Source organism: Emydura macquarii, unplaced genomic scaffold, assembly GCF_026122565.2.
Source record: "Emydura macquarii macquarii isolate MOO-44397 ecotype Brisbane River unplaced genomic scaffold, CSIRO-AGI_Emac_v2 contig_2676, whole genome shotgun sequence".
Taxonomy (NCBI): domain Eukaryota; kingdom Metazoa; phylum Chordata; order Testudines; family Chelidae; genus Emydura; species Emydura macquarii.
Window position 1 is genome coordinate 3619761 of NW_027132813.1, and position 21407 is coordinate 3641167.

The 21407-nt window shown below is 47.0% G+C and overlaps 1 protein-coding gene and 1 long non-coding RNA gene across 3 annotated transcripts in view; one reads left to right on the plus strand and one right to left on the minus strand.

Annotated features, from left to right (window-relative positions):
• The window catches only part of KCNK17 (potassium two pore domain channel subfamily K member 17), a 42461-nt gene extending 24739 nt beyond the window's left edge, over positions 1–17722 (minus strand). The window contains exon 1 of the mRNA XM_067565376.1: positions 17413–17722. Coding sequence (XP_067421477.1) covers positions 17413–17640 — 228 coding nt within the window. The 5' untranslated portion in view covers positions 17641–17722. The remainder of the gene's footprint in view (positions 1–17412) is intronic.
• LOC137164476 (uncharacterized) lies at positions 17425–18867 on the plus strand. Of its 2 annotated transcripts, XR_010923046.1 has the most exons (3): positions 17443–17553; positions 18003–18067; positions 18606–18867. It is a non-coding gene; the product is annotated as an uncharacterized lncRNA (long non-coding RNA). The 2 variants fall into 2 exon arrangements; XR_010923045.1 differs by lacking the exon at positions 18003–18067 and having other exon boundaries at positions 17425–17553.
• The last annotated feature ends 2540 nt before the right edge of the window (positions 18868–21407 follow it).

Here is a 21407-nt window from a genome sequence, read left to right on the forward strand (position 1 = left end):
TACAGAGACAAGGTGGGTGAGGTAATATCTTTTACTGGACCAACTTCTGTTGGTGAGAGAGACAAGCTTTCGATTCACACACAGCTCTTTTTTGAAAGCTTGTCTCTCTCTCACCCACAGAAGTTGGTCCAGGAAAAGATATTACTTCATCCGTGTTGTCTCTTTAATATCCTGGGCACAGAGAAGGCAACAACAAAACTGCATGAAATAAATAGTCATGAAATTGCTGAGCTTGGACCTGGTATTTTGAGAGCTTGAAAGGTCACACATGTAAGTCAAAGGAAAATATCAATCGAAAGAGGAAGTGCAAGGAGGAAGCAGAGTCTTAGTGGTTAAAGCAAAAGACAAAGTCAGATTAGATTCTGCTCCTGTCTCTGCCGAGCGACTTGCTGTGTGACCCCAAGGAAGTCATTTCTCTTCTCGGTGCCTCGTGTTCCCCTCCTGTAGCATTGGGATAAGAACCCTACCGCACAAAGGAGCATTAATTTTTGTAAGTCGCTCTGAACCCCTCAGACGGACACCTCTGTAGAAGTGCACAGTAGTTATTGTAAGATTCATTCAGTTGGGGCTTTTGGCTTTCCATACACTGATCTATCAAAATGTGACTTTGTTTAGAAGTTGACTCTTTTTCCTCTCCATCTAACCTCATCTGCTAATGCGCAGTACCCTCTGTGATGCAAACCCCACTTGTTACATCACTCTTACAAAATCTATCTCGCTGTCCCAACCCGGTTATCTCGGAGGAAGGAGCAGGCGTGGCTGTCACAGTCCAACTGCTTTATCTAAAAGCGGCTTTCTGTCCCGTTGCCTTCCTGGCATCACAAACACCATGCTGCCCAGCAGCATAAGCCAGGCCCTGTGAGGTGAGTGATCCTGCCTGGGGAAGGAACTGCATCCATTTTGCTCAAATTTGCAAAGGGAACTGTTGTGATGGGCAGCATTGGCACTTCAAATCTTTATTTCCTGATACCAGCCACAGCCCAGTCTGGTGCCTCTTTCCACGTATCACAGTCTGCAGCAACACCTCCTTTCACTCAAGCCCACTGGCAGCTTGTGGAGGGGCTGCTGCTGTTCTGCAGCACTCACTCACTTAAAGAATACGTGAAGGGGTACAGATCTCATTTCGCTTGCCAATCAACCCTAATGAGCACAGCCCCCTGTTGTCTCTTGCTGCTTAAGTTTCTGAACAAAGCAGCATTCTGGTTTCCTGTCCCAGGACAGCCACCTTCACTACTTCAGTCTGACTTTCAGCCTATCACACTTCTTAGGTAAGGGTATGTTTACACTGCAGAGGGTACCTGGATCCAGGCTTCCAGGCAGGCGTACCAGAGCTTTCCAAGCCACCTGTGTGTGTCCATACTGCAGAGCCACATATGACCCATACCTGTGTATCTGTAGCCACACTGGCACTGTAGTTACCCGGAGTTGGTGCTAGGGGAGCAACCCAGGGCGCCTTATTTTGAACCCGTCTATAAAAATTGTTTTGTAGTGTGCTGTGGCAGAACTTGTCTATCCTTCCCGGTCCCGTGTGGAAGTGTTCTGAGCCTGCTGACACATTTAGCTGAGGCACTTCCAAGCTCTGCACGCTCCTCACTTCTGTCCACTCCAGCTGGTGCCACGTCATGGATCCAGCAAAGGAGGATGAGCTGTTCCTGCTTGGGGCTGAACTGATATTGCAGCAGAATGAAGCTAGCGGGCATGAGAGTTGGTGGAAGGCATTTCAGCAGCGGTTTCTGATGTTTGGAAGGTGGCAAGGGGTCTTGGAGCAGAGTTCAATGAAATGGCAGAGTGGAGACACATGCTTCAGCAGCTGCTGTGTATTTCCCATATTTAGACCAGCACTTCTGGTGTAGGACATCTAGCACAGAATGGTGGGATCACATCATCCTGCAGATCTAGGGGGACCATCAGTAGCTCCAGAACTCTCACATGAGGAAGGCCACCTTCATGGAGTTGTGTGAGGAGGTTGCCTGACCCTTCAGTGCCAGGACACACAGATGAGGGAAACCCTACCAGGCCAGAAGAAGGTCGCTATAGCCATCTAGAAGCTGGCTAACCCCAACTGCAACAGGTTGGGGATTGACTAGTTTGGGGTTGGCAAGTCAACTGTTGGTAATGCAGGTTGTTGTTGTAGTTTCCCCAGGAATGGTGGACGTGGGTTAGGCACCTGAAATTATAGCTGGCATTGAGAGAATGGGGTTTGCAATCTACACAGGGGCCACCACAGGCGCTCAGGCGCCCATAATTTGCCCTCCACAAGGAGCACATGAATGTTTCAACTGCAAAGGTTATTGCTCAATTGTGCTAGCCTTGGTCGACTGCAAAGGCAACTTCATGAACATGAGCGTGGGATTTACCGACAGGGTGCAAGATGCCAGAGCGCTGAGAAGATGTGGCCTTTCCTCACCTAGACGAGCAGGGATTTTATTCTCTCCAAATTACATGGTTATTAACAGGGTGAAAGTGCCCACTATTATTTTAGGAGACCCTGCTTGCACTCTACCGCTCTGAGTCATGAAGCTGTACCCTGATACCTGAGCACTCAGCAGAAGAAGATTTAATTACACACTTAGCAATTGTGGGATAATGGTGGACTCTTCATTTGACCACTAGAAGGGAAGATGGTGCTGCATACTAAACCATTTGGATGCCAGTGTGGCCAATGTCACCCGTATTATCAAGATGCACTGTGCCCTGCCCCATGCCTCTGAGGACAGGGGTGAAAATCTTCACTGGGAGTGAGCGCAAGACACTGCTAATTTGCAGAGCTGGTACAGGCAGCCACAAAGTGCACGAGACTGGGTGTAGGTGAGCCAGGGAAATAAGGGATGCCTTGTGTGCCCACATCCTAGCAGCACAGGGTGACATGCATGGGGGAATGGGATTCTGTGTACTGTTGTGGTCTACATATCACTTTATTTGCTACTGGCTTTCTTTGATTATAAAAGCATTGGATACTTTATGAAAACCTTTGGATACAACTTTCTGACTCTTCCTTCGTTCCCGAGCACTCACACACCAACATATTGTACAACCATATAAAAAAAGTATTCAAATAAATCATGGTTTGAAAAGCATTGCAGGCATCCCAGCTGCCCGGAAACAAATAACTGTTAAAGTAAAAACAGTCCAAGCATGTGAAAAGCTGTGCCATTAAGTGAAGTGCAGGCACTGCAGTCTGACTGGTAATGGAGCTGGAACTGGATCTGTTCTCCCTCCCTGCAGTTGTACAGGCACAGAGTGAACAAGGAACACCTGCCACTACCACGTTGGGGAGTAGTGCCTAGCCCACCCAACCCCTGAATGCTCAATGGCTGCAGGATGTTGTAGCATGGAGGAGAGTCTGCCCACGCTGGTGATGTTGCTAGAGCTGGTGCAGTAAGTGGGTGTTGCAGACTAGTGACCACTGGGTGAGCAGCTGCTCAAACATCTTGTTTTGCTGTGCTCGGTCTTGCTTCTTCATCTTCCAGCCATGAGGTAGTGTGCAACCATTCTGTCCTCCCTCTCTGCTCTCTCCCTCTTCCTTTCCATGTCCTGCTTCTCTTTCCCTCTCTGTTTGTCCAGGTGTTTGACCTGTGTCCTAAGTCACGACCCATTTCATAGACTCATAGAAATGAAGGGCTGGAAGGGACCTGGACAGATCAGCTAGTCCAGCCCTCTGCATTGCGGCAGGAACACGTACACTAGGCCATTCATGTAGCACGTCAGCCGTAATCCTTTTCCTTTTCCCACGCTGGTTCAGCGCTGTAACAGTCCAGAGTTTGGGTGCAGAGGTGAGCTGCGTACTGCAGAAACAAAGCAGGCTGTGTGGAATGAAGAGTTAAACACCAATCAGGTGTATATAAACCAGCAGGTAGCGTCTGGTGCATAGGAGGCAAGTGGAAAATGAGTTGGGAGAAGGGCTGGAAAATACAGGTTTGGGGAACTGTGGAATGACAGCCGGATTGTCAAACCTGAGCTCCAGACCCAGGGATTAGCTACATCCTTACTGCAAACTGGGCATGTCAGAGCCCACCTTAAAGCGAAACCTGGACTCTAACCTATACCCTCAGCAGGGCAGGCAAGCCTGAGTTCAATGCACATATAAACCTGAGCATAAGAGTTTTGTGTGAGGAAGGATTGAGCTAAAAACTGGGAGACAGCCCGGGATACGCCTACGGTGTAGACATATCCCTAGACTGACCCTTCCACAGAGGATTAATGGCCCGTTCCTTATCCAGCCTTTGAGACTAAGCCCAGGTCTACACTACAAACTTTTACTAGCATAGGGGTGTGATGAGATGGGATCCCTGACCAACATAGCGTTGCTAGCAAAAGCCCCTAATGTAGACACAGCCAGACTGGCAAAAAAGTCCTTTTGCTAGCAGAGTTGATTTTATTGGGGAACTGGTCAAAGCTGTACCGGCAAAAGAGTTCTGTATCAGCTGTATCCCACTCGGGGGATTTGCCGGTGCAGCGATACTGGCAAATCCTTTCTAGTGTAGACAAAGCCCTAGCGCAGACCTGGGCTGCGGAGCACAATTTCTTCTTGAGATTACCAAGTAAGAAGCTGGCGTGTTCAGCCCTCTCTTCCTTCCTTTCTGGTGGTTGCTGTACAACTCCCCCTCACTGCTTCTGCTATGGAGTTCTTCTAGGCTCCAACACTGGTCCTCTGCCTCGTCTTCATCTCTTTATTGGTACATCTACACTACACAGATCCTATTGCGGTGTATAGAGTACATGGGTATAAATCAGAGTATCGACAGCTAGGCACAGCGTAGGCAAGTAAAGACATGCCAGAACTCTGTGGGTATGTCCCCTACCTGGCTCTCTACATGTGCAAGCAGTGCCTCCTCCAGCTACATTGCTATTTTAGCACCGTAGCGTCCTGCTGCTTCCCTGCTGCCAAAGTCTTTCCCCGCTGAAAGGCTCTGGCAGTGGGGAAAGGCTCCGGCAGCTTCCTGCTGCAGGGAAAGACTCTGGCAGCAGGGAAAAAGTTTGGCGGAGGGTGTGGAAAGGAAATGGGGAAAGACTCTGGCAGAGGGGGCAACAGGGAAAGGCTTTGGCAGTGTTCTCCCTGCTGCCTCCCCCACGCCAGAGCCTTTCACTGACACGTAGCTACACACTGCAGCGTGGATGCAGCTTGCTTTTCACAGCTGCATGTGGCTACAAATACCCTACACACTGCCACCAGTGGTGTGCTGTGTACACATAGCCTATGTATTTCTCATTGCTAACTTCAGCCTAGGTTATCATTTCTGAGCACTTAACCGCCAATTTTATAGCTCCTTCCCCTCACTTCTTAGTCCCTCTTATCATACGTGTGCACCTCAACCAACAGTTTCCAGCTTCACCACAACTTCCTCAGTGGTTTGAGCGCATGCTTTGCATGTATGAGACTGTGGGTTCAATCCTCACTACCTCTAGTTTGCCCTGCTCTTAGCAGGGGGTTGGACTCAATGATCTCTTGAGGTCCCTTCCAATTCTATGATTCCCATTGCTGACAGCTACAAAGAGTAAAGGGCTCTTTACGCTGCATTTTGGATTCCGCTTTCCCTCTCTCTGAGTCCTTAAGTTTGCTCCAAAAGCCAGAATTACTTATCTGTCACCTAGGGCTCTTCATCTGTAGATCTCAAAATGTGATACAAAGGAAAGTTAGCATAATTATCTCCATTTTTCATAAATTCATAGTGTTTAAGGCCAGAGGGGCCACTAGATCATCTAGTCTGACCCCCTGTGCATCACAGGGCACAGAATTTCACCCAGTCACGCCTGCAGTGAGCCCAAGAACTTGTGTTTGACGAAAGCATATCTTCCAAAAAGGCACCCAGAAAGCATGATCAGAGTGCATATGACTAAGCCGAGACCCCGCCTTTCTTACAAGCATGACATTTTCAGGCAGCTGAGCTTTGACTTCCTTCTTTAACCTTAGCAGGAAGAGACTTTGTATAAACAACTGATAATCAGAGTAGTTTCTTCTTCATTCAAATCCACCTTTTCTCTAGTTCTGGGGAGAGATAGGGGAATGAGGGACAGGAAGGTAAAAGCCCAGATTCTCATTAACTTCAACTGAGGAACCTAAATACCTTTGAGGATCTGGGAAAAAATGACTATCCCAAGATCGCACAGCTGGTCACTGAAAGAATCAGGAATAGGTCTCCTGCCTCCCATTCCATTGCCCTTTCCACTGGACCACACCTTAACTGTCTTTCTGCCTCATTTCCAGCAAAGGACAATCATCCACCTGCACGTGTTGAGAGAGGGAAGTATTGTGGAAAGTGACACGTAACATCCCTCAATGAACACGAACACTGGTCAGTTTTAGTATCCTGTGCTTTCTGATTGTGGCATTTTAGCCAGAGTTCACAGTGCTATTTCAACATGAGATGATGCTTCTTTCTATAAAACTGAGTGTGTCTCAGAGAGGTCCCCAGGAAAGGCAAAAAGAATGAGTATGAGGACCGGATTGGAGAGGGGGAATCTCACTTCTTGATTCATTTGGTTGGCTTTCACACATTCACATGAAATCAGCTTGTTCAGGAGACAAAGAGACTCTTGGTGACTGTTAACGTGGGCTCAGAAACTCCCATTCCTTCCCCAACGAGCAGTGTGGGAGAGAGGCATTTCAAAGTCACAGGATCTCTGATAAGAGACTAATTAAAGTTTAAATGAGTTTTTCTCTCCTATGTACTGGAAATTCTTCTTAAGATTAATATGTGCGATTGCACAATTCTTACAGGAGCAATCAGAGGAAGGTTCACTCTCATCTCAGATTAGGACAAAGGTCAATTAGCTTCAAAACAAAAAAAGCTCTGCAGGTCGCACGAGGGGCACAGAACCCAGTTCTTGGCTGGAGGAGGCCCTGTATTTTAATTTTCATTAGAGAAGAGAAGATATGGGCTGCCTCTAATTAGTACCACTGAACAAACCGAGACCTGATTAATTGACTTTCCTGATAGCTTCCTTCTTGCACCTTTCATAGGGTTTATTAGGCCTAGTCTACACTAGAAAACGTTTGCCAGTGTGGCTATACTGGTGTAGATCTAGCAGCAAAACCTCCTAGTGTAGACACAGGTCATACTGGCAAAAAAGGGCTTTTGAAGATATGGCTTAAACCAGTTCCCTGAATGAAAAAGCATTGTTATGCCAGTGTAGCTGTGTCTACGCAAGGGCTTTTTACCAGGCCTGGATTAACCAATGTGTATTCAGTGCACCTGCACAGACTCTGTCTCAGAGGGCCCCCCGACCATCAGAAAAAAAGCCGAAACAAACCTGAGCAGCGCAGCAACCCCATGCAGCAAGTCATAATGCTACTCAGACAAGTTAGGGCGAGCTGCCCCCTGTCATGACAGAGGCCTGGCCATGCCAAACCTGAGTGGAGTGGGGCCGTGTGAGTGCAGGGCGCCAATGAGAGTGAGCAGAGCTGGGCAGCCAAGATCAGGAGGAGCTGCCCTCACCTGGGTGGGTGGGGAGCAATGAGCCGGGGGCACCAGTGAGTGGCAAGGAGGATCCGGGAGGTGGTGGGTTAGAGGTTTGGGGTGAGTTGTCAGTGGGCTATAGGGTGGGAGGGAAGTCTTGGGGGGCCATGGGGTGAGTGGAGGATGTTGAGAGTCAGCGGGATGGAGCGGGGATGTTGAGGGTGGTGGTGGGATTGTGGGGAGACTGTGGAGTGTTGGGGGTGGGATGGTGGGGGTGAGTTGGGGATGGTGGGGGCCTATGACCAGTGGGATTGAGATGCTGGGGGCTGCGGTGAGCAGGATGTGATCATGTCCAGTTGTGTATAACCCTAACCGGTCAGTCATAGATGGTGGGTGACTAGGCCTAAAGGGGGCTCTGCTTCCCCCCCCAAAAAATCTATCCACCTATTAGTTCATTGACTGCCACGCTTTGTGCACATGCCCAGCTCCGCAGGCAAAGCATGACACACACCATGTGATGCTGTCGCGGTCTCCTCCATCCTCTTCCTAGCAGGGAGAGCCAGTGGGCCGGAGCTGTGAACCAGGCCCAGGCCAGCACCGAGCCACCACTGCCTAGGCTCCCTGTGCCCAGCCCCGAAGGACAGGAGCAGAGTCGCACTGCCTGGCATGAGTGTGGGGTGAGTTCACTCTCAATCCTGCCCCCACCAGACCAGGCTAGGGCCAGGCCCAGCCCCAACAAACAACATTTTCACCTTCCACCTATGCAGTTTGTGCTGCTTCTGCAGACAGCATTTACAGAGTCTAGAAGACCATGTAGTCCTCTGACTTCGGGGCCATCTGCTACATCCTAAACAGTGGAACTGTTCCGAGTTCTGGTATGTGGGAGTAACCGCAGAGTGCCTGGCCCTAAACAGAGCTGAATACGCTCTGCTGTAAGAAACAGCATTTATTTATCTTTCAGAACAGCTCACTCGGGTCCAGTTGGAGCTGATCCTTTCTGTGGTGTCAGTGTGAAGGCAGGAAGGGAGAGAAGTTCCTGCTGCAAAGGCTGGTTTTCTTCCAGTTTTGCTTTCTGACAGTGGGATGGGGAGATGCCACCAACCGTCTGTGAAAGGGACCTATGTCCTTCACAGCTGCTTAAAGACAATATAGAGATGGTAGGCCAGATATTGACATGGATTAATGCTTTTTTCAAGTGTGTGCGGGGAAGCCACACCTAAACAAGGCCCTTGCTCAATAACCTATCTTTGGATATTAATTCCCATCCTGTCTCAAACCTGCTTTCTGTTGGACAAATTATTGAGAAAGCGGTGATGGGCAACCCCTGCTTGCTACGCTGATTTATTGGATCTCCGTAGTTAGATTCTGATCTGAGGGCAGAACTGAGGCTGCAATATCATCTGTAGCGGCTGATCTTTTAGTTAGACACCAGGGTAAGTTGTTTCCACACTTACTCAGTTAGAGTTCTCAGCTCAGCTTTTAATACCACAGGGTACAACCGAACTCATCTGTGGGACCTTATGGGGAAGAAGGAGTGGCCCAGCAGTGAGTCTGCTCCTTCTTTTCAGAAAGATCCCACAAGGAAGTGCTAGACAATTGCTTGTCCTCCTGAGGGACCTCATAGGTAGGTTCCCCACATTTCCCCTTCACTATATCTTCTCTTAAAGGTATACAGGAGGCCACCCAAGCAGAATTCCAGGTGCACGAGGCTGCATTTTCATTAATGTACAAATAATCCTCATTGCTAATGAGTTTTTTAATCAACGGACTCCTTACTCTCCCAGAGCCAGACCAAGAGAGGGGTCTGGATGAAAGCAAATTGGTTGTAGCTCAGCAAAGACAAGAAAGACTAAGAAGGAAGCTTTGGAGCAGTGGGCAGAGGTGGTGCTTGCACCAGCTCCTATGAGTCTATGACTGCCTTTTCCTTTCACAGATCTCCTGTGTGCCAGTCCGGTGAGATTCAAGGAACAAGGCAAGATGTATTTATTTTATTTAGCTCCGCTTTGATTTGCTCCTTTTCTATCATGGGCTGTGTAATTAACATGCTTCAAGCAACACAGTGCTGCTGCAATGCTAGGGACTGGGCAGGCCAACCCAATCAATGCAGGAAACAGCTGCAGTGAGGTATTAGGGCTACACTGTATGACATGAGAGGGTTTTTTTTGTTTGTTTGTTTGTTTCTGAAAAGGTGTGTGGGAAGCACAGAGATGGAGGAGGGGGAGAAAAGGGAGTGATCTTAATGACCCCTTAGGAAATCACACATTTAAAACATTACAACAAAGCTACAAACAGCTTTGCCCCATGGCTGGGACTCCGATTAACATATTCCAAGGCTAGAAAGGACCATTGTGATCATCTAGTCTGTCCTCCTGTGTAACACAGGCCACAGAACTTCCCCAAAGTAATTCCTGGAGCACAGCTTTTAGAAAAATATCCAACCTTGATTTAAAAATGAGCAGTGATGGAGAATCCACCACGACGCTTGGTAAATTATTTCCATGGTTAAGTACTCTCAATGTTAAAAATGTACACTTTATTTCCAGTTTGAATTTGTCTAGCTTCAACTTCCAGCCATTGGATCGTGCTATATCTTTCTCTGCTAGACTGAAGAGCCCATTATTAAATATTTGTTCCCCATGCAGGTACTTATAGATTGTTCTCAAGTCACCTCTTCTTTTTGTTAGATTGAGCTCTTGGAGTCTATCACTATAAGGCATGTTTTCTAATCCTTTAATCATTCTTGTGGTTCCTCTCTGAAACTCTCCAATTTATCAACATCCTTCTTGAACTGTGGCCCCTAGAGGTGGAAACTGTATTCCAGTAGCAGTCACCAGTGCCAAATACAGAGGTAAAATAACCTCTCTACTCCTGCTTGAGATTCCCCTGTTTATGCATCCAAGAATCGCATTAGCTCTTTTGGCCGCAACATCACACTGAAAGCTCACGTTCTGCTGATAATTCACCATGACCCCCAAATCTTTTTTGGAGTCCCCCATCTTGTACCTATGGCTTACGTTCTTTGATCCTAGGTGTATACATTTACATTTAGCCATATTAAAATGCATATTGTCTGCTTGCACCCAGTTTACCAAACGATCCACATCAGTCTATATTAGTGACCTGGCTTCTTCACTATTTGCCACTCCCCAATTTTTGTGTCATCTGCAAAATTTATCAGTGATATTTTTATGTTTTCGTCCAGGTCACTGATAAATATGTTAAATAGTGTAGGGCCAATCTCTGCAGAACGCCACTAGAAACGCACCCACTCGATGACAATTCTGTTTTGAGACCTATTCGTCATCCAGTTTTAAATCCATTTAAAGTGTGCCATGTTAATTTTATATCATACTAGTTTTTTAATCAAAATGTTGTGTGTCAAGTCTAATGCCTTACAAGAGCAAAGGTCCCTGGGGGACCTTCAGAACCACTCAAACCTCCATAGAAGAAAAGATCCCATTCTCCAGAAGGGATAAGAAGTGCAACAACCGTAGCTGCAGTGGAGTCCACAATCTTCCTGGTACGCATCGCAGCAAAGGGAGTGAGAGAGTCTGGAGAGTGTCAGCTCATGCAGAGCAAAACATCCAGCCTATGCAGCGAACAGCTGTTGAGGGATAGATATTCTTATGTATCGTAAATGAAAGAAGGTTTGTTTCAGGTGTTCTCAAAGCCAGAAGGAAAACGAGGCTCCTACAAAGTTCACAATGTTTAAATCTTGAGCTTTGATTTGAATGCCTCTCTACAGAAACGTTCCTCTTCGCTAGGATGATCTGTCCCAATCTTTAATAAAATGTACGTCTGATTCATGTGTGTCGTGACTGGTGCAGTGGGTAGTTGGATGTGCGTAGGGAACATCTCCAGATCAGAAATAGACAACTGTGGGAGGAGCAGGCATGAGCCTTGAGGATTCTGATATATTAGACCTGCAAATGCAATCCAGCTTAACTTCACGCACCAATACCTGTCTTGTGCTGAGACATGTAGTGCAGGAGAAGGGAGAAAAGGAGACTGACGGGATTGGAAATGGTGATGAATGTACTTTCAACAGAATGAAAACAAGCAAGGGAACCGGATGGCTAAGGTGACTGGAAAACAAATAATAGATTATATAACACCAGGCTTAGCCACTTAAGCCATGCTCTCCTGATTACAGAGCCTCTCTCCTCTAGGCCATCTGTCTGAATCCATCCACTCAAGTTGTTACTATCTATTGGCTGATGGACGGTTTGTGCGACATGAGCTGATGCTCTCAGTCCAGGTCCTTGTGAGCAGATGTCCATATCACACATAGCACCTTTGTTTACCGTCTCAGAAACATGGCCAAGGATTAAACAGACAAGGACACTGCACTTGTTTCTCTCCCCTCCCCCAGAGAGGTAGTCTCACCAGGGTATTTCAGAGACACTTCGGAAGGGAGTGGCACGTGGACAAAGCCTGCTCTGCTGTTGTCCAAGCTGTTCCTGATCTGGGGATACGTAATGCACTTTGGCCTCGAGAGCTGTCAATCTGACACCTTTTATGAACACTACCTAATTTATTGAACTAAAAAAGAAAAGAAAAAAAAGCACATCTTCAAACCAGCTGCACATTTTACCTCTTTGGGAAACAAAGGGAGGAGCCAGCCAGAGACTCAAATCAGTGGAGCAGCTCCAGAAAGCAGGTCAAGCAGGGCCACAGAGCAAGCTGTCCTCAGACTGCTTTCTAACATTCTTGCCCCTGTGTGCTTTGACTGTGGCTTCGTTTACACGGCCGGCAAAATTCGGCAGCAGGCAGCGGGAGATACACACGCTACATAGAATAGCATGCGTATCTCCCGTCAACTTCCTAATGTCTACATAGCGCGGAGTCCCCACTATGCAACGCCGACAGGAAATACCCTCCCGTCCATGCAGCATTAAACTTTTTGCGGAGGTGGATTAATGCCATCGACTTCCAGATCGATTGAGCGGGTCTCCACGTCTGCTCACTCGATCCCGCAAAATTGATCCGGCGCCGCTGTGAATGTAGACCTGCCCTGTTTGCTTCAACCCTTCCTGCCCCTCCCTTCCTTTGTCTATCTCCTCTCCTCATTCCACGGAAAGATTTACATAACAAAATTTTTAAAAATCACAGAATTAACATGACATTGGCATCCATCCCATCGCATCACTCACTCTGCTTGTATGTTACTTTTCCCCCTCCCTGTGTCTATCTTGTCTATTTAGACTAAGCTCATCAGATCAGGGACTGCCCACTATTCTGTTTGTACTGTGCCGAGCGCAAGAGGCCCCCAATCTTGATCGGTTATTGTGTACTACTATAATAAAGAGGATTAAAAATCATACTAAATTATATGTTTGTACTGTGCATGGCAAAATGGGACTCCACTATCTGTTGGCCCCTGGGCTTAACTATAACAAATGTGATTGATAATAATGTTTAGCATTAACCCTAATGAAAAAGCTTTGTATATAAACAGTGCTAAAGAATTTCAGACTATAAAATATGTCCAAGTAATTAAAAAGCCCAGCAACTGCTTTTGCTTTTTCATAACCACTGCGTCCAGCTTTTCCTAATTTGCAAATAATCAAACTATGTATCTAGAATATCAACATGATATCGAGATAAGACCAGTGATGACTTTGCCAGGTAACCATTGGGTGAGCAGTTGACTGGTGGGGAAGAGATCATTTCATTCTTATTATTTTTTGAGTACCACACATTGTATCCAAGCAATGCCACATAGGAAATTGGATAAGGAACTGGAAGAGAAGTGGGCTCTTGTATGATTTGTTTGGGTTTTTAAATATCTCATTATAAAAATCTATTTAACAAAAAATATATAGGGCTATTCAAGATCATGCCAGGTTTTCGTGTAGCAGGAAGTCCAGCATAAGAACCTTCTAATTTAATAACAAGAGTAATTAAAAAAAAAAAACCTTTAACTTCCTTCCCCATCTAGGTCCTCCGTAGCCCACACAGTATGTTACCTCCACTGCATGTTGCTGTCAGTCTCTGGTCAGGGAGGATGGGACTGGCTCCAAAACTGCCTTCAGCACTACACCAAGCAGCAAGAAGTCAAAGCTCAGAATAGAATCTGGGTCTCCCATTATCATTCAATATGGTAAAACAAATAAGCAAAAACACATCGGAAAGGTCTTTTCATTCTATGTGACACTGTGATTAGCTTATCATTGATCCTTTTACTGTAACCTTTGTCCTTCTTCACTCATCCTCCATTACTGTTTATTACTCTCCGTCATCTAAAAATTGCATTGTAAGCTCCTCAGAGCAAGGGCCATGCCTTTGTATTTATTCTGCAAAGCAACCAGCACCCATTGTGGGATGATGCAATGCTTCTCTTCTATATAGGGTCTTACCTCTACTGCACTCATCAACATAGTATCTGAGCACCTTCCAGTCTTAAGCAATGGGACTGACATCTGTCAGATGTTCTTGTTCTCTCAAAGATAATAGTGACACTTTGAACTTGGAGGTATACTGTGAAATGCAAAACTGGACCCATCAGCTTTATTTCCCACTTCCTCTGGCTAATTAGCTCAACTCAAATTTCGCACTGGGTTGTTTGTACAGTTAGCACAGGATGTGGATGATATTATTCATTATATTATGGTAGAGCCTAGGGGCTGAAGTAGGTATCAGGGCCCCATTGTGCTAGTCACTATACATGCATATAATAAAAGGATGGTCCCTGCCCCCAAAAGCTTACAATCTATCGCTTCTGGGGGTGAGAGAATGGGACAATCAGCATAATAGTGTTTCACAGCACTTAAGGCCAGAAGCGACCGTTAGATCATCTAATCTGACCTCCTGTGCATCACAGGCTATTAAATTTCACCCAATTCACTTCATATCGAGGCCAATAACTTGGATTAAACGAAAATATTTCAAGTCCTCAGGAGACTAAACTGTTGTGTGCCACAGGCATAAAGGCCAATGCCTGAGAACCCTACAACAGCAGGGAATAGACGATGAGGGTTGGAAGGGACCTCAGGAGGTCATTTAGTCCAACCGTCTGCTCAAAGCAGGACCAACCCCCACTAAACCATCCCAGCCAGGGCTTTGTCAAGCCGCAGCTTAAAAACCTCTAAAGATGGAGATTCCACCACCTCCCTAGGTAACCCATTCCAGAAGTACATGAGATTTGCCGAGATGATCCTAAGTGATCTGTGCTCCATACTGCAGAGGTAGGAGAAACCCCCCAAGGTCTCTGCCAATTCCACTTGAGGGAAAATTCTACCCAACCCAAATCTGACAGTCAGTTTGACCCTGATCATGTGAGCAAGACTCACTAGCCAAGCACTTGAGAAAGCAGGTTTTCTGCACTACCTCAGGGCACTTGTCCACCTCATCTGGGGTCCTGTGTACAACTGTGGCCAATTCCTGATGTTTCAGAGGAAGGTGAAACACCCCTCTGTCCCTTCCAAGAATACATCTGGCCAATTTGATAGGGAGCGAGCTGTGGGAAATTCCTTCCTGACTCATTCAGGTGTCTGGCTGAAGCCCTGAAGCATGAATTTGGTTATGGTCATTGCCTTAATGCAGAGCTGCAAGTGTTATGATCATGTTAAGGGCAATTTAGAGCTTCCGGTTATCTCAATGGCCCACGGAGAGATGGATGAACAGATGAATTCATAGAGTCACAGACTTCAAGGACAGAGGAGTCCCCATGACCACCCAGCCCAATCTCCCCCCATCTCTCTGCTGCTCTTGGCTGTACACTTTCTCCTGGAAAGCTATCTGATCTCGCCATAAAGTCTCCAAGTGATGGTGAATCCACCACTTCCCCTGGTCAGCTATTGCAGTATTCCTGCTCCTTCCTGCTAGGAAATTGCATCTCATTTCAAGGTCCCATTTGTCTAACTTCAACTTCCAGCTACTGGCTCTTGTTATACCTTAGTCACCAAGGTTGAAAAGTCCCTTGCTTATCAGCTACCTTTTCCATGTCAATCCTCACAATCTCTGCTGAGACGCCTAACAAAGATCAATTGTGGTGGGGGTTTTTTTGTTTTTTTTGTTTTTGCACAGATGAAACAAATATGGGAAGATTTACTCAAGCCCCTGGGGTCAGGGCACTACCATCCAAACCACCAGCATCATTTGGTTTGTCAAAAGCCAAGTCACCTATCTGAAAGAGAGATGGGCCAAAACAAGAACCACTAATCCAGTCTCTCTCACCCTCCTGAATTGGATCAAGTGGGCCCCGCATCCATATCATTCCCAAATTGGACTTTGTTTTTTCCAAACCAATACCTGCCTGATTAGGAGGTTTTGCAAAACCAAAACCGCCCTTGTTTTGCCAATTTCTTTTGTATGTGTGTGGTCTCTCAGGGTTTCAGCAAGACTATATTTGCCCTATTTGGGCAATGTACAGTTGTCATGAAAATATCCTCAGTACCATTTACAAGCATATTTATTCTGTTGGGTTGTTTGACACTTGTTTTTTCACATAATGAATAGAGAAGTGGGGAAAAATGATTCTGGTGGAAGCAGCCAATTAAACTTTCTGCAAAGAAGTTTGCATATTAATTATTATAAGACGGTATCGCTGGTGAGATAATGTAGGCTGTAATCCATTCTGATTCACTTGTGAAGTGAAACAATACAACCTGCAATTAACCCTTAGAAACCTGACCAAGATCGTACAATGAAAAATTCTACCACTATCTCTATTCTACCATGCCAGATGGCTTAAAGACTGGAAGTTTACTCCGGATATATGAGGGGAGAAAGATATTTAGGAATCATCATAATAAAGAAAACACAGCCAGAAATACTTGGAGAATAGACACCTTAAAAACAATTGCAGAAAAATTACAGGGACAGAGAGGATAAATTTAAACATACTAGGGAAATGTAATGTTATAAAGATTGAGATTGTAAAAATTGACCCCCTCCCCCAATTTAAAGATTGCTCCTAAAAGTATCATTGGAAATGCCAAAATATCTACTTTATTAATAACAATATTTTCAGCAATCTGAAGCAAATGGGGGGGAAAAGATCAAAATTAACCAAAAGGACACAGCAGTCTAAGAAAAGGAGAGATGAAATGGCTACATTTTAAATGACATAAAATAGCTTTTAAATATGACAGACACTGTATAGGTATAAAATGGAATACTGTTGCCATGATGATTTGGGGAATACAGAGGCTATTACTAGCACTGGTCAGCTCTGCCTAATTCATGTGCAGATTTACTCATCTAGGGTCCAGCTGATAGCGTGTGGAATGCCACTGATACCCAGTGGGCCTCCCTATGGACACACCATCCATGGCAGGAATCCGGTGCAATCTGTAACACAGGTAGGGACAAGTTCCCAGGTGAGGTGTGTGTGTGCGTGGGGGGAGGGGGAAGTTACACATTGGTAAGCAGACGGAATGTACACATTGAGTAGGCAGAAGGTGTGAATTATATCTGGTTAGTCCCACGGAGTCAAGTACATTGCTAAATAAAACTGCCCTCTGCCAGGCCCTGCAACCTTTAGTTTAAGGGCAAATCACTCATTGATGCCCAACAGGCAGCAGGTGGTTTAGGAAAATGTGACACAGAAAGTCACCTTCAAGAAGGCACTTTCCAAGAAAGACGGACTGATGAGAAGACCTGAGGGAAGAGCCTGCTCCTGCCAGCCAAGGGATGGATGCACTGATCTCTTCAAGCAGAGAGATCCCTGCTGGATAATGGGCCCAAAGCCCCCCAAGTGCCATGGGGCTGGGGAGGCGTAGGCCCAGCTGTACATCCTGTGTGCCAGCCAGACATTAGTGCTGCCCCGGCCGTGCTCCCCCCAGTGGCCCAGGAAAGGGCAGGGCTCAACATCTCACCCAGCTGGGACCCAGCCAAGTGCCCGCCCAGGAGCTACTGCTACTTGCCCCACTGAGGGGGAAGGGAACAGCCACCTGCCTGATATTCCCCTTGCCTCTCTGCCACCCCCTTCCTCCCGGGGGAGCCCCCAGCCGCTCCCCCACCCCACCCCACCCCGATCTGCTCCGGGGCAGTCCCCACCCTCGCTCCCTACCTCGATGAGGCGCTCCAGGGCCGGCCCCTGCAGACACGTGTAATTGCCCAGCAGCTCCCACCTGTCCTGCAGCAGCTGCCGCGCCGCCCGCCGCTCGGCCGGCCCCTCCAGCGCCCAGAAGGCCGTGCTGCCCAGCAGCAGGTAGCCCACGTAGGCCAGCAGCAGCAGCAGGGTCTGGGGCAGCCGCCAGCGCCGCCCGGCCACGGCGTCCCCCTGAGCCAGGCACATCGCACCGCGCCCAGTCCCGGTCCCGGTCCCCACACGCAGGGCGGGTGCCGGGCTAGGCAGCGCGGGACTCGGGAGGCGGGGAAAGGGCGCTGGGGGCGGCTCCAGTAATTAGCCGAGGGCCTCCCCGGCCCGCTCCAGGGGCGCTGCCCGGCCCCCTCCAAATGGGGCTGGGGAGACCTAGGATCCAGCCCTCTCCAAATGGGGGAGGAGGGCATCAGGGGCACCCAGCCTCCAGCCCCCTCCAGCGGGGGTTAGGAATACCTGGCCCCAGCCCCCCCCCCCCCCCCCCCGGCCCAGTGATGTGGGAATCAGGAGCATCTGGTAGCCAGCCTCACGCCCTCTCTCCTTGCTCTCTGGTACAGGCCTGACCCCTGCTGATGTCGTTATTTTGTGCTGGGGCCAACACCGAGCAGACTTGGGGGCTAGGGTGAGCAGACAGTAAATCTGAAAATTGAGATAGGGGATGGGGGTAACAGGCGCCTATATAAGAAAAAGCCCCTAATAGTGGGACTGTTGCTATACAGTTGGGACATCTGGTCACCCCATTGGGGGCACTGACACATTTCCCAGGGGCCAGCTGGGAAAGGCTCCAGATCATATTACCAGTCCCCTGAGCCATCCCTTTCCCCTTTGTCACACTCCTGTAGCTCTTTTCTGAGCTGTGCCTCTGGGTGTCCTTTCTGAAGGATGGCATCACCGTGTGCGTCCCGGCTGCAGACTAACAGAGTCTACTAGGAAGGTTCTGGCCACTAAGACTTTCTGATGCCCTCTGTGCCTTGTTAACCTGAACCAGTCATTTTGCTTCATGGTTCTTGTCCTTGTCCTACAGTGTATTCCACAGAACCAGTATGTTTAATGTGCATCCCAGCTGACTACTCCTAACCACCAGTCTCGTTATTTTACACATCGTCCCCTAACGATGCCAACCTATCCAGGTCTTTCTGTGTTTGGTTCTTTGCATCTAGTGTCATCGCCACGCCTGGAGACTCTGCTAGTGGAATCTTCCTCTGAGTTCTTTATATTTGGGAACGAATACCAGCAGGCCCTGTGCCACTTTCTGAGGGACTCTGCTCCTCGTCTTCTTCGACCAGGAGAAACTGACCTTGATCCTCTAACCCCGTGGCACCATCCCTGTGGTCTGTGAGGCACTTTACTGGCAATCTGCACAGGACTGGCTTTTATCCTTGATTCCAGCTGCTAAATCACATTAAAAGGCAGTTAAAATATTTTCTTAATATGACTTTTTCATGTAAGCAATCGATGAATTTGCCACAGGGCTGATAAGTGAAGGTGAATGAAGTAGGGGAAAGGAATCCATGAGGCATTCTCTCCATCAAGGTGTGGTCCACTTTATGAAAAATGTGAGACCCTCGCCATCTATCTAACCTATTCCTTATCCATGCAGGGCTGGTGCTTTCTATGCTGAATTTGCTGATTTGATGGATTAGGTTGTTGTGCGGGACTGTGTGAAATGCTACCCTGAATCTCAAGTAGAGTATATAAAGTATGCCCCATCACCCCAGTCTAATCTCTGTGGCCTGCAAAAAAAAAGGCAAAAAATTAATTTTTGGACACAAGGTTTACTAGTTCAGGGGCAGATTGTGACTGTGCAGGGGAGTAAGGAGGAAGGAATAAGAGCCACCTCTTAAATTCCTGAGAGAGAGATGCAGCTCTTGTGTCTGTTTACACCCCAACACCCAGAACAGGGGGAGTGGAGGAGGAGAATGGGAGGATCCTCGTCTGCAACCATTTACCAGCCCAGTTGAGCTGGCAAAGGGGTTGTTGTAATTTGCTGCTGGTACAGGGGGTGAAAAGGAAAACATCAGGGCTGTGCCTAAAGGTGCAATCTAACCCTTTAGAGTTAAGTTGCTCAGAGGCATGTCCTCATAACACAAATATTACACATCAAAGAAATTAGTTAAGGCAACATTAACACCCAACATAAAAGCAGCCTCTGAGCAGTAAACCACTACAACGACATTCAACCACACTAGCAATTTAACGGTTTCTCTCACACACTCACTTTCCACTCAACAATACCGTCACCCTCAGTGCATGCATCAAGGAACCGAAAAGCACACTGCACAGTGTAACAGCCTTACCTCTTACTTTCCACAGCTCTGTTATTTAATAGTTTTATGGGAGTTATAATTTTAAAATTAGAATCATCTTATCTCCACACATCACACAGCAAGGAGAGAAATGAGGTTACATCGTCAACGTTTCCTATCTCATCAAAACTACAGATACATTTCTGCTATATTTTTACATTTTGACCATATAAAAACCAAATCAGCTGCACAATGCACACTACAAAACATAACCATCCACACAGATCACTGAAATGTACCTACACCATGTCGTATGTATATTAATGGGAAGATATATAAAACAACCTAACAGGTGAGAGTTCAGGTTTTCTTTTGAGAAGTGAGCGCATTTTCAAACCTAAATCAGGAATTCATTTGTTAGAAGGAACAGGGTGAAAAAAAAAGATTAGGCTCACCCCAAAAGCTCCCAAAGCGGCCCCTTACAATACTGATAATTAATAAACTATTTGACAGATTAACATGAAATCCCCAGAAAATTCTTTTTGCACTCAAAGAGTAATTGTTGTAAATTTAGGGCAGATACACCGTGTTAGCGATTTTCAACCTTTCTTCATTCAGGAACCAAAAAACACTTACAGTTTACTGTCAAAATCCACTTAATATCCCACAAGATTATGAGATTGGGACCACGGCAAAAAATTGCAGATAGTTTCTTGGTGCTGGGGAGAGCTGGTGGGTCTGGTGCTTCGGGATGGTGGAGGGGTTCCCGGGTTGGGAGACTACCTTAGGATGGGTCAGCAGGTGGGCTTACTAGTTATAGGGTTCATGCTGGCTTGCTGGCCTGCTTGGGGTTGGAGTGGATGCTGCTGGTGCTTCCCTGCTCATGTATCCACACAGCGCTCAGCTCTGGGGCAATCCTATTTACATATCCTGTTGCAATACCAGCTCCATAACTTCAGGAGTGCTGCTTCTCCTCACCAGAGCTGAGCACTTGGCAGAACCTTGAGAGAACTCCATTCTGTACAGGCAGCAGAAGCAGTTAGCAACTGGAATGGGGAGAGGGCAAGGTGCTCCTTTCCTGCCCTCCCCTGGGTCCTAATGACCATGCCACATAATGCCTGGCTCTTATCTACAGCAATAGATCTCAGTGGTACTGCCATTTTATTTTCCTCAGCCGGTGGATTGTGCCCCAGCACCCATCCCATCAGAACCCACCTGAGGTTCACATTGTACTGATTGAGAAACACTGCACTATTATTCATACATTTAAAAAGTATTTCATCCCTGCTATAAGTGCAAATCGCAGTGTCACCTGAACGATGGAGCTGTTATGGCACTTCCATGATCTCTAGGCTCTAGTCCAGAGCTTGAAAAATCCTCTGGACAGTGGTGAACAGGAAACTTCTCCCCCAGTGAGTGTGGGGAGCCTTAAATCATCAACATCTGCAGAATTTAAGATTTTTTCTTTCTTTTTAAATTTGTTTTCGAGCCATTATGGTCGTTAAGAAAACCTTTCAAGTGTGACCTGATGCAACACTAATGTATCTTCCGGAGCCAACAGACAGACAGCTCCAGAACCTCTGCAGCTACTTGGAGCTTTGGCAAAAGCAGTAGTAGCTGTGAAATTAGCAAGTCCCTGGGCACTTTCACTTTTACTATTCAGCACGAAGGCCAGCCATGAATTTTTTGAGGAATAATTTTTTGTGTGGAAAAATG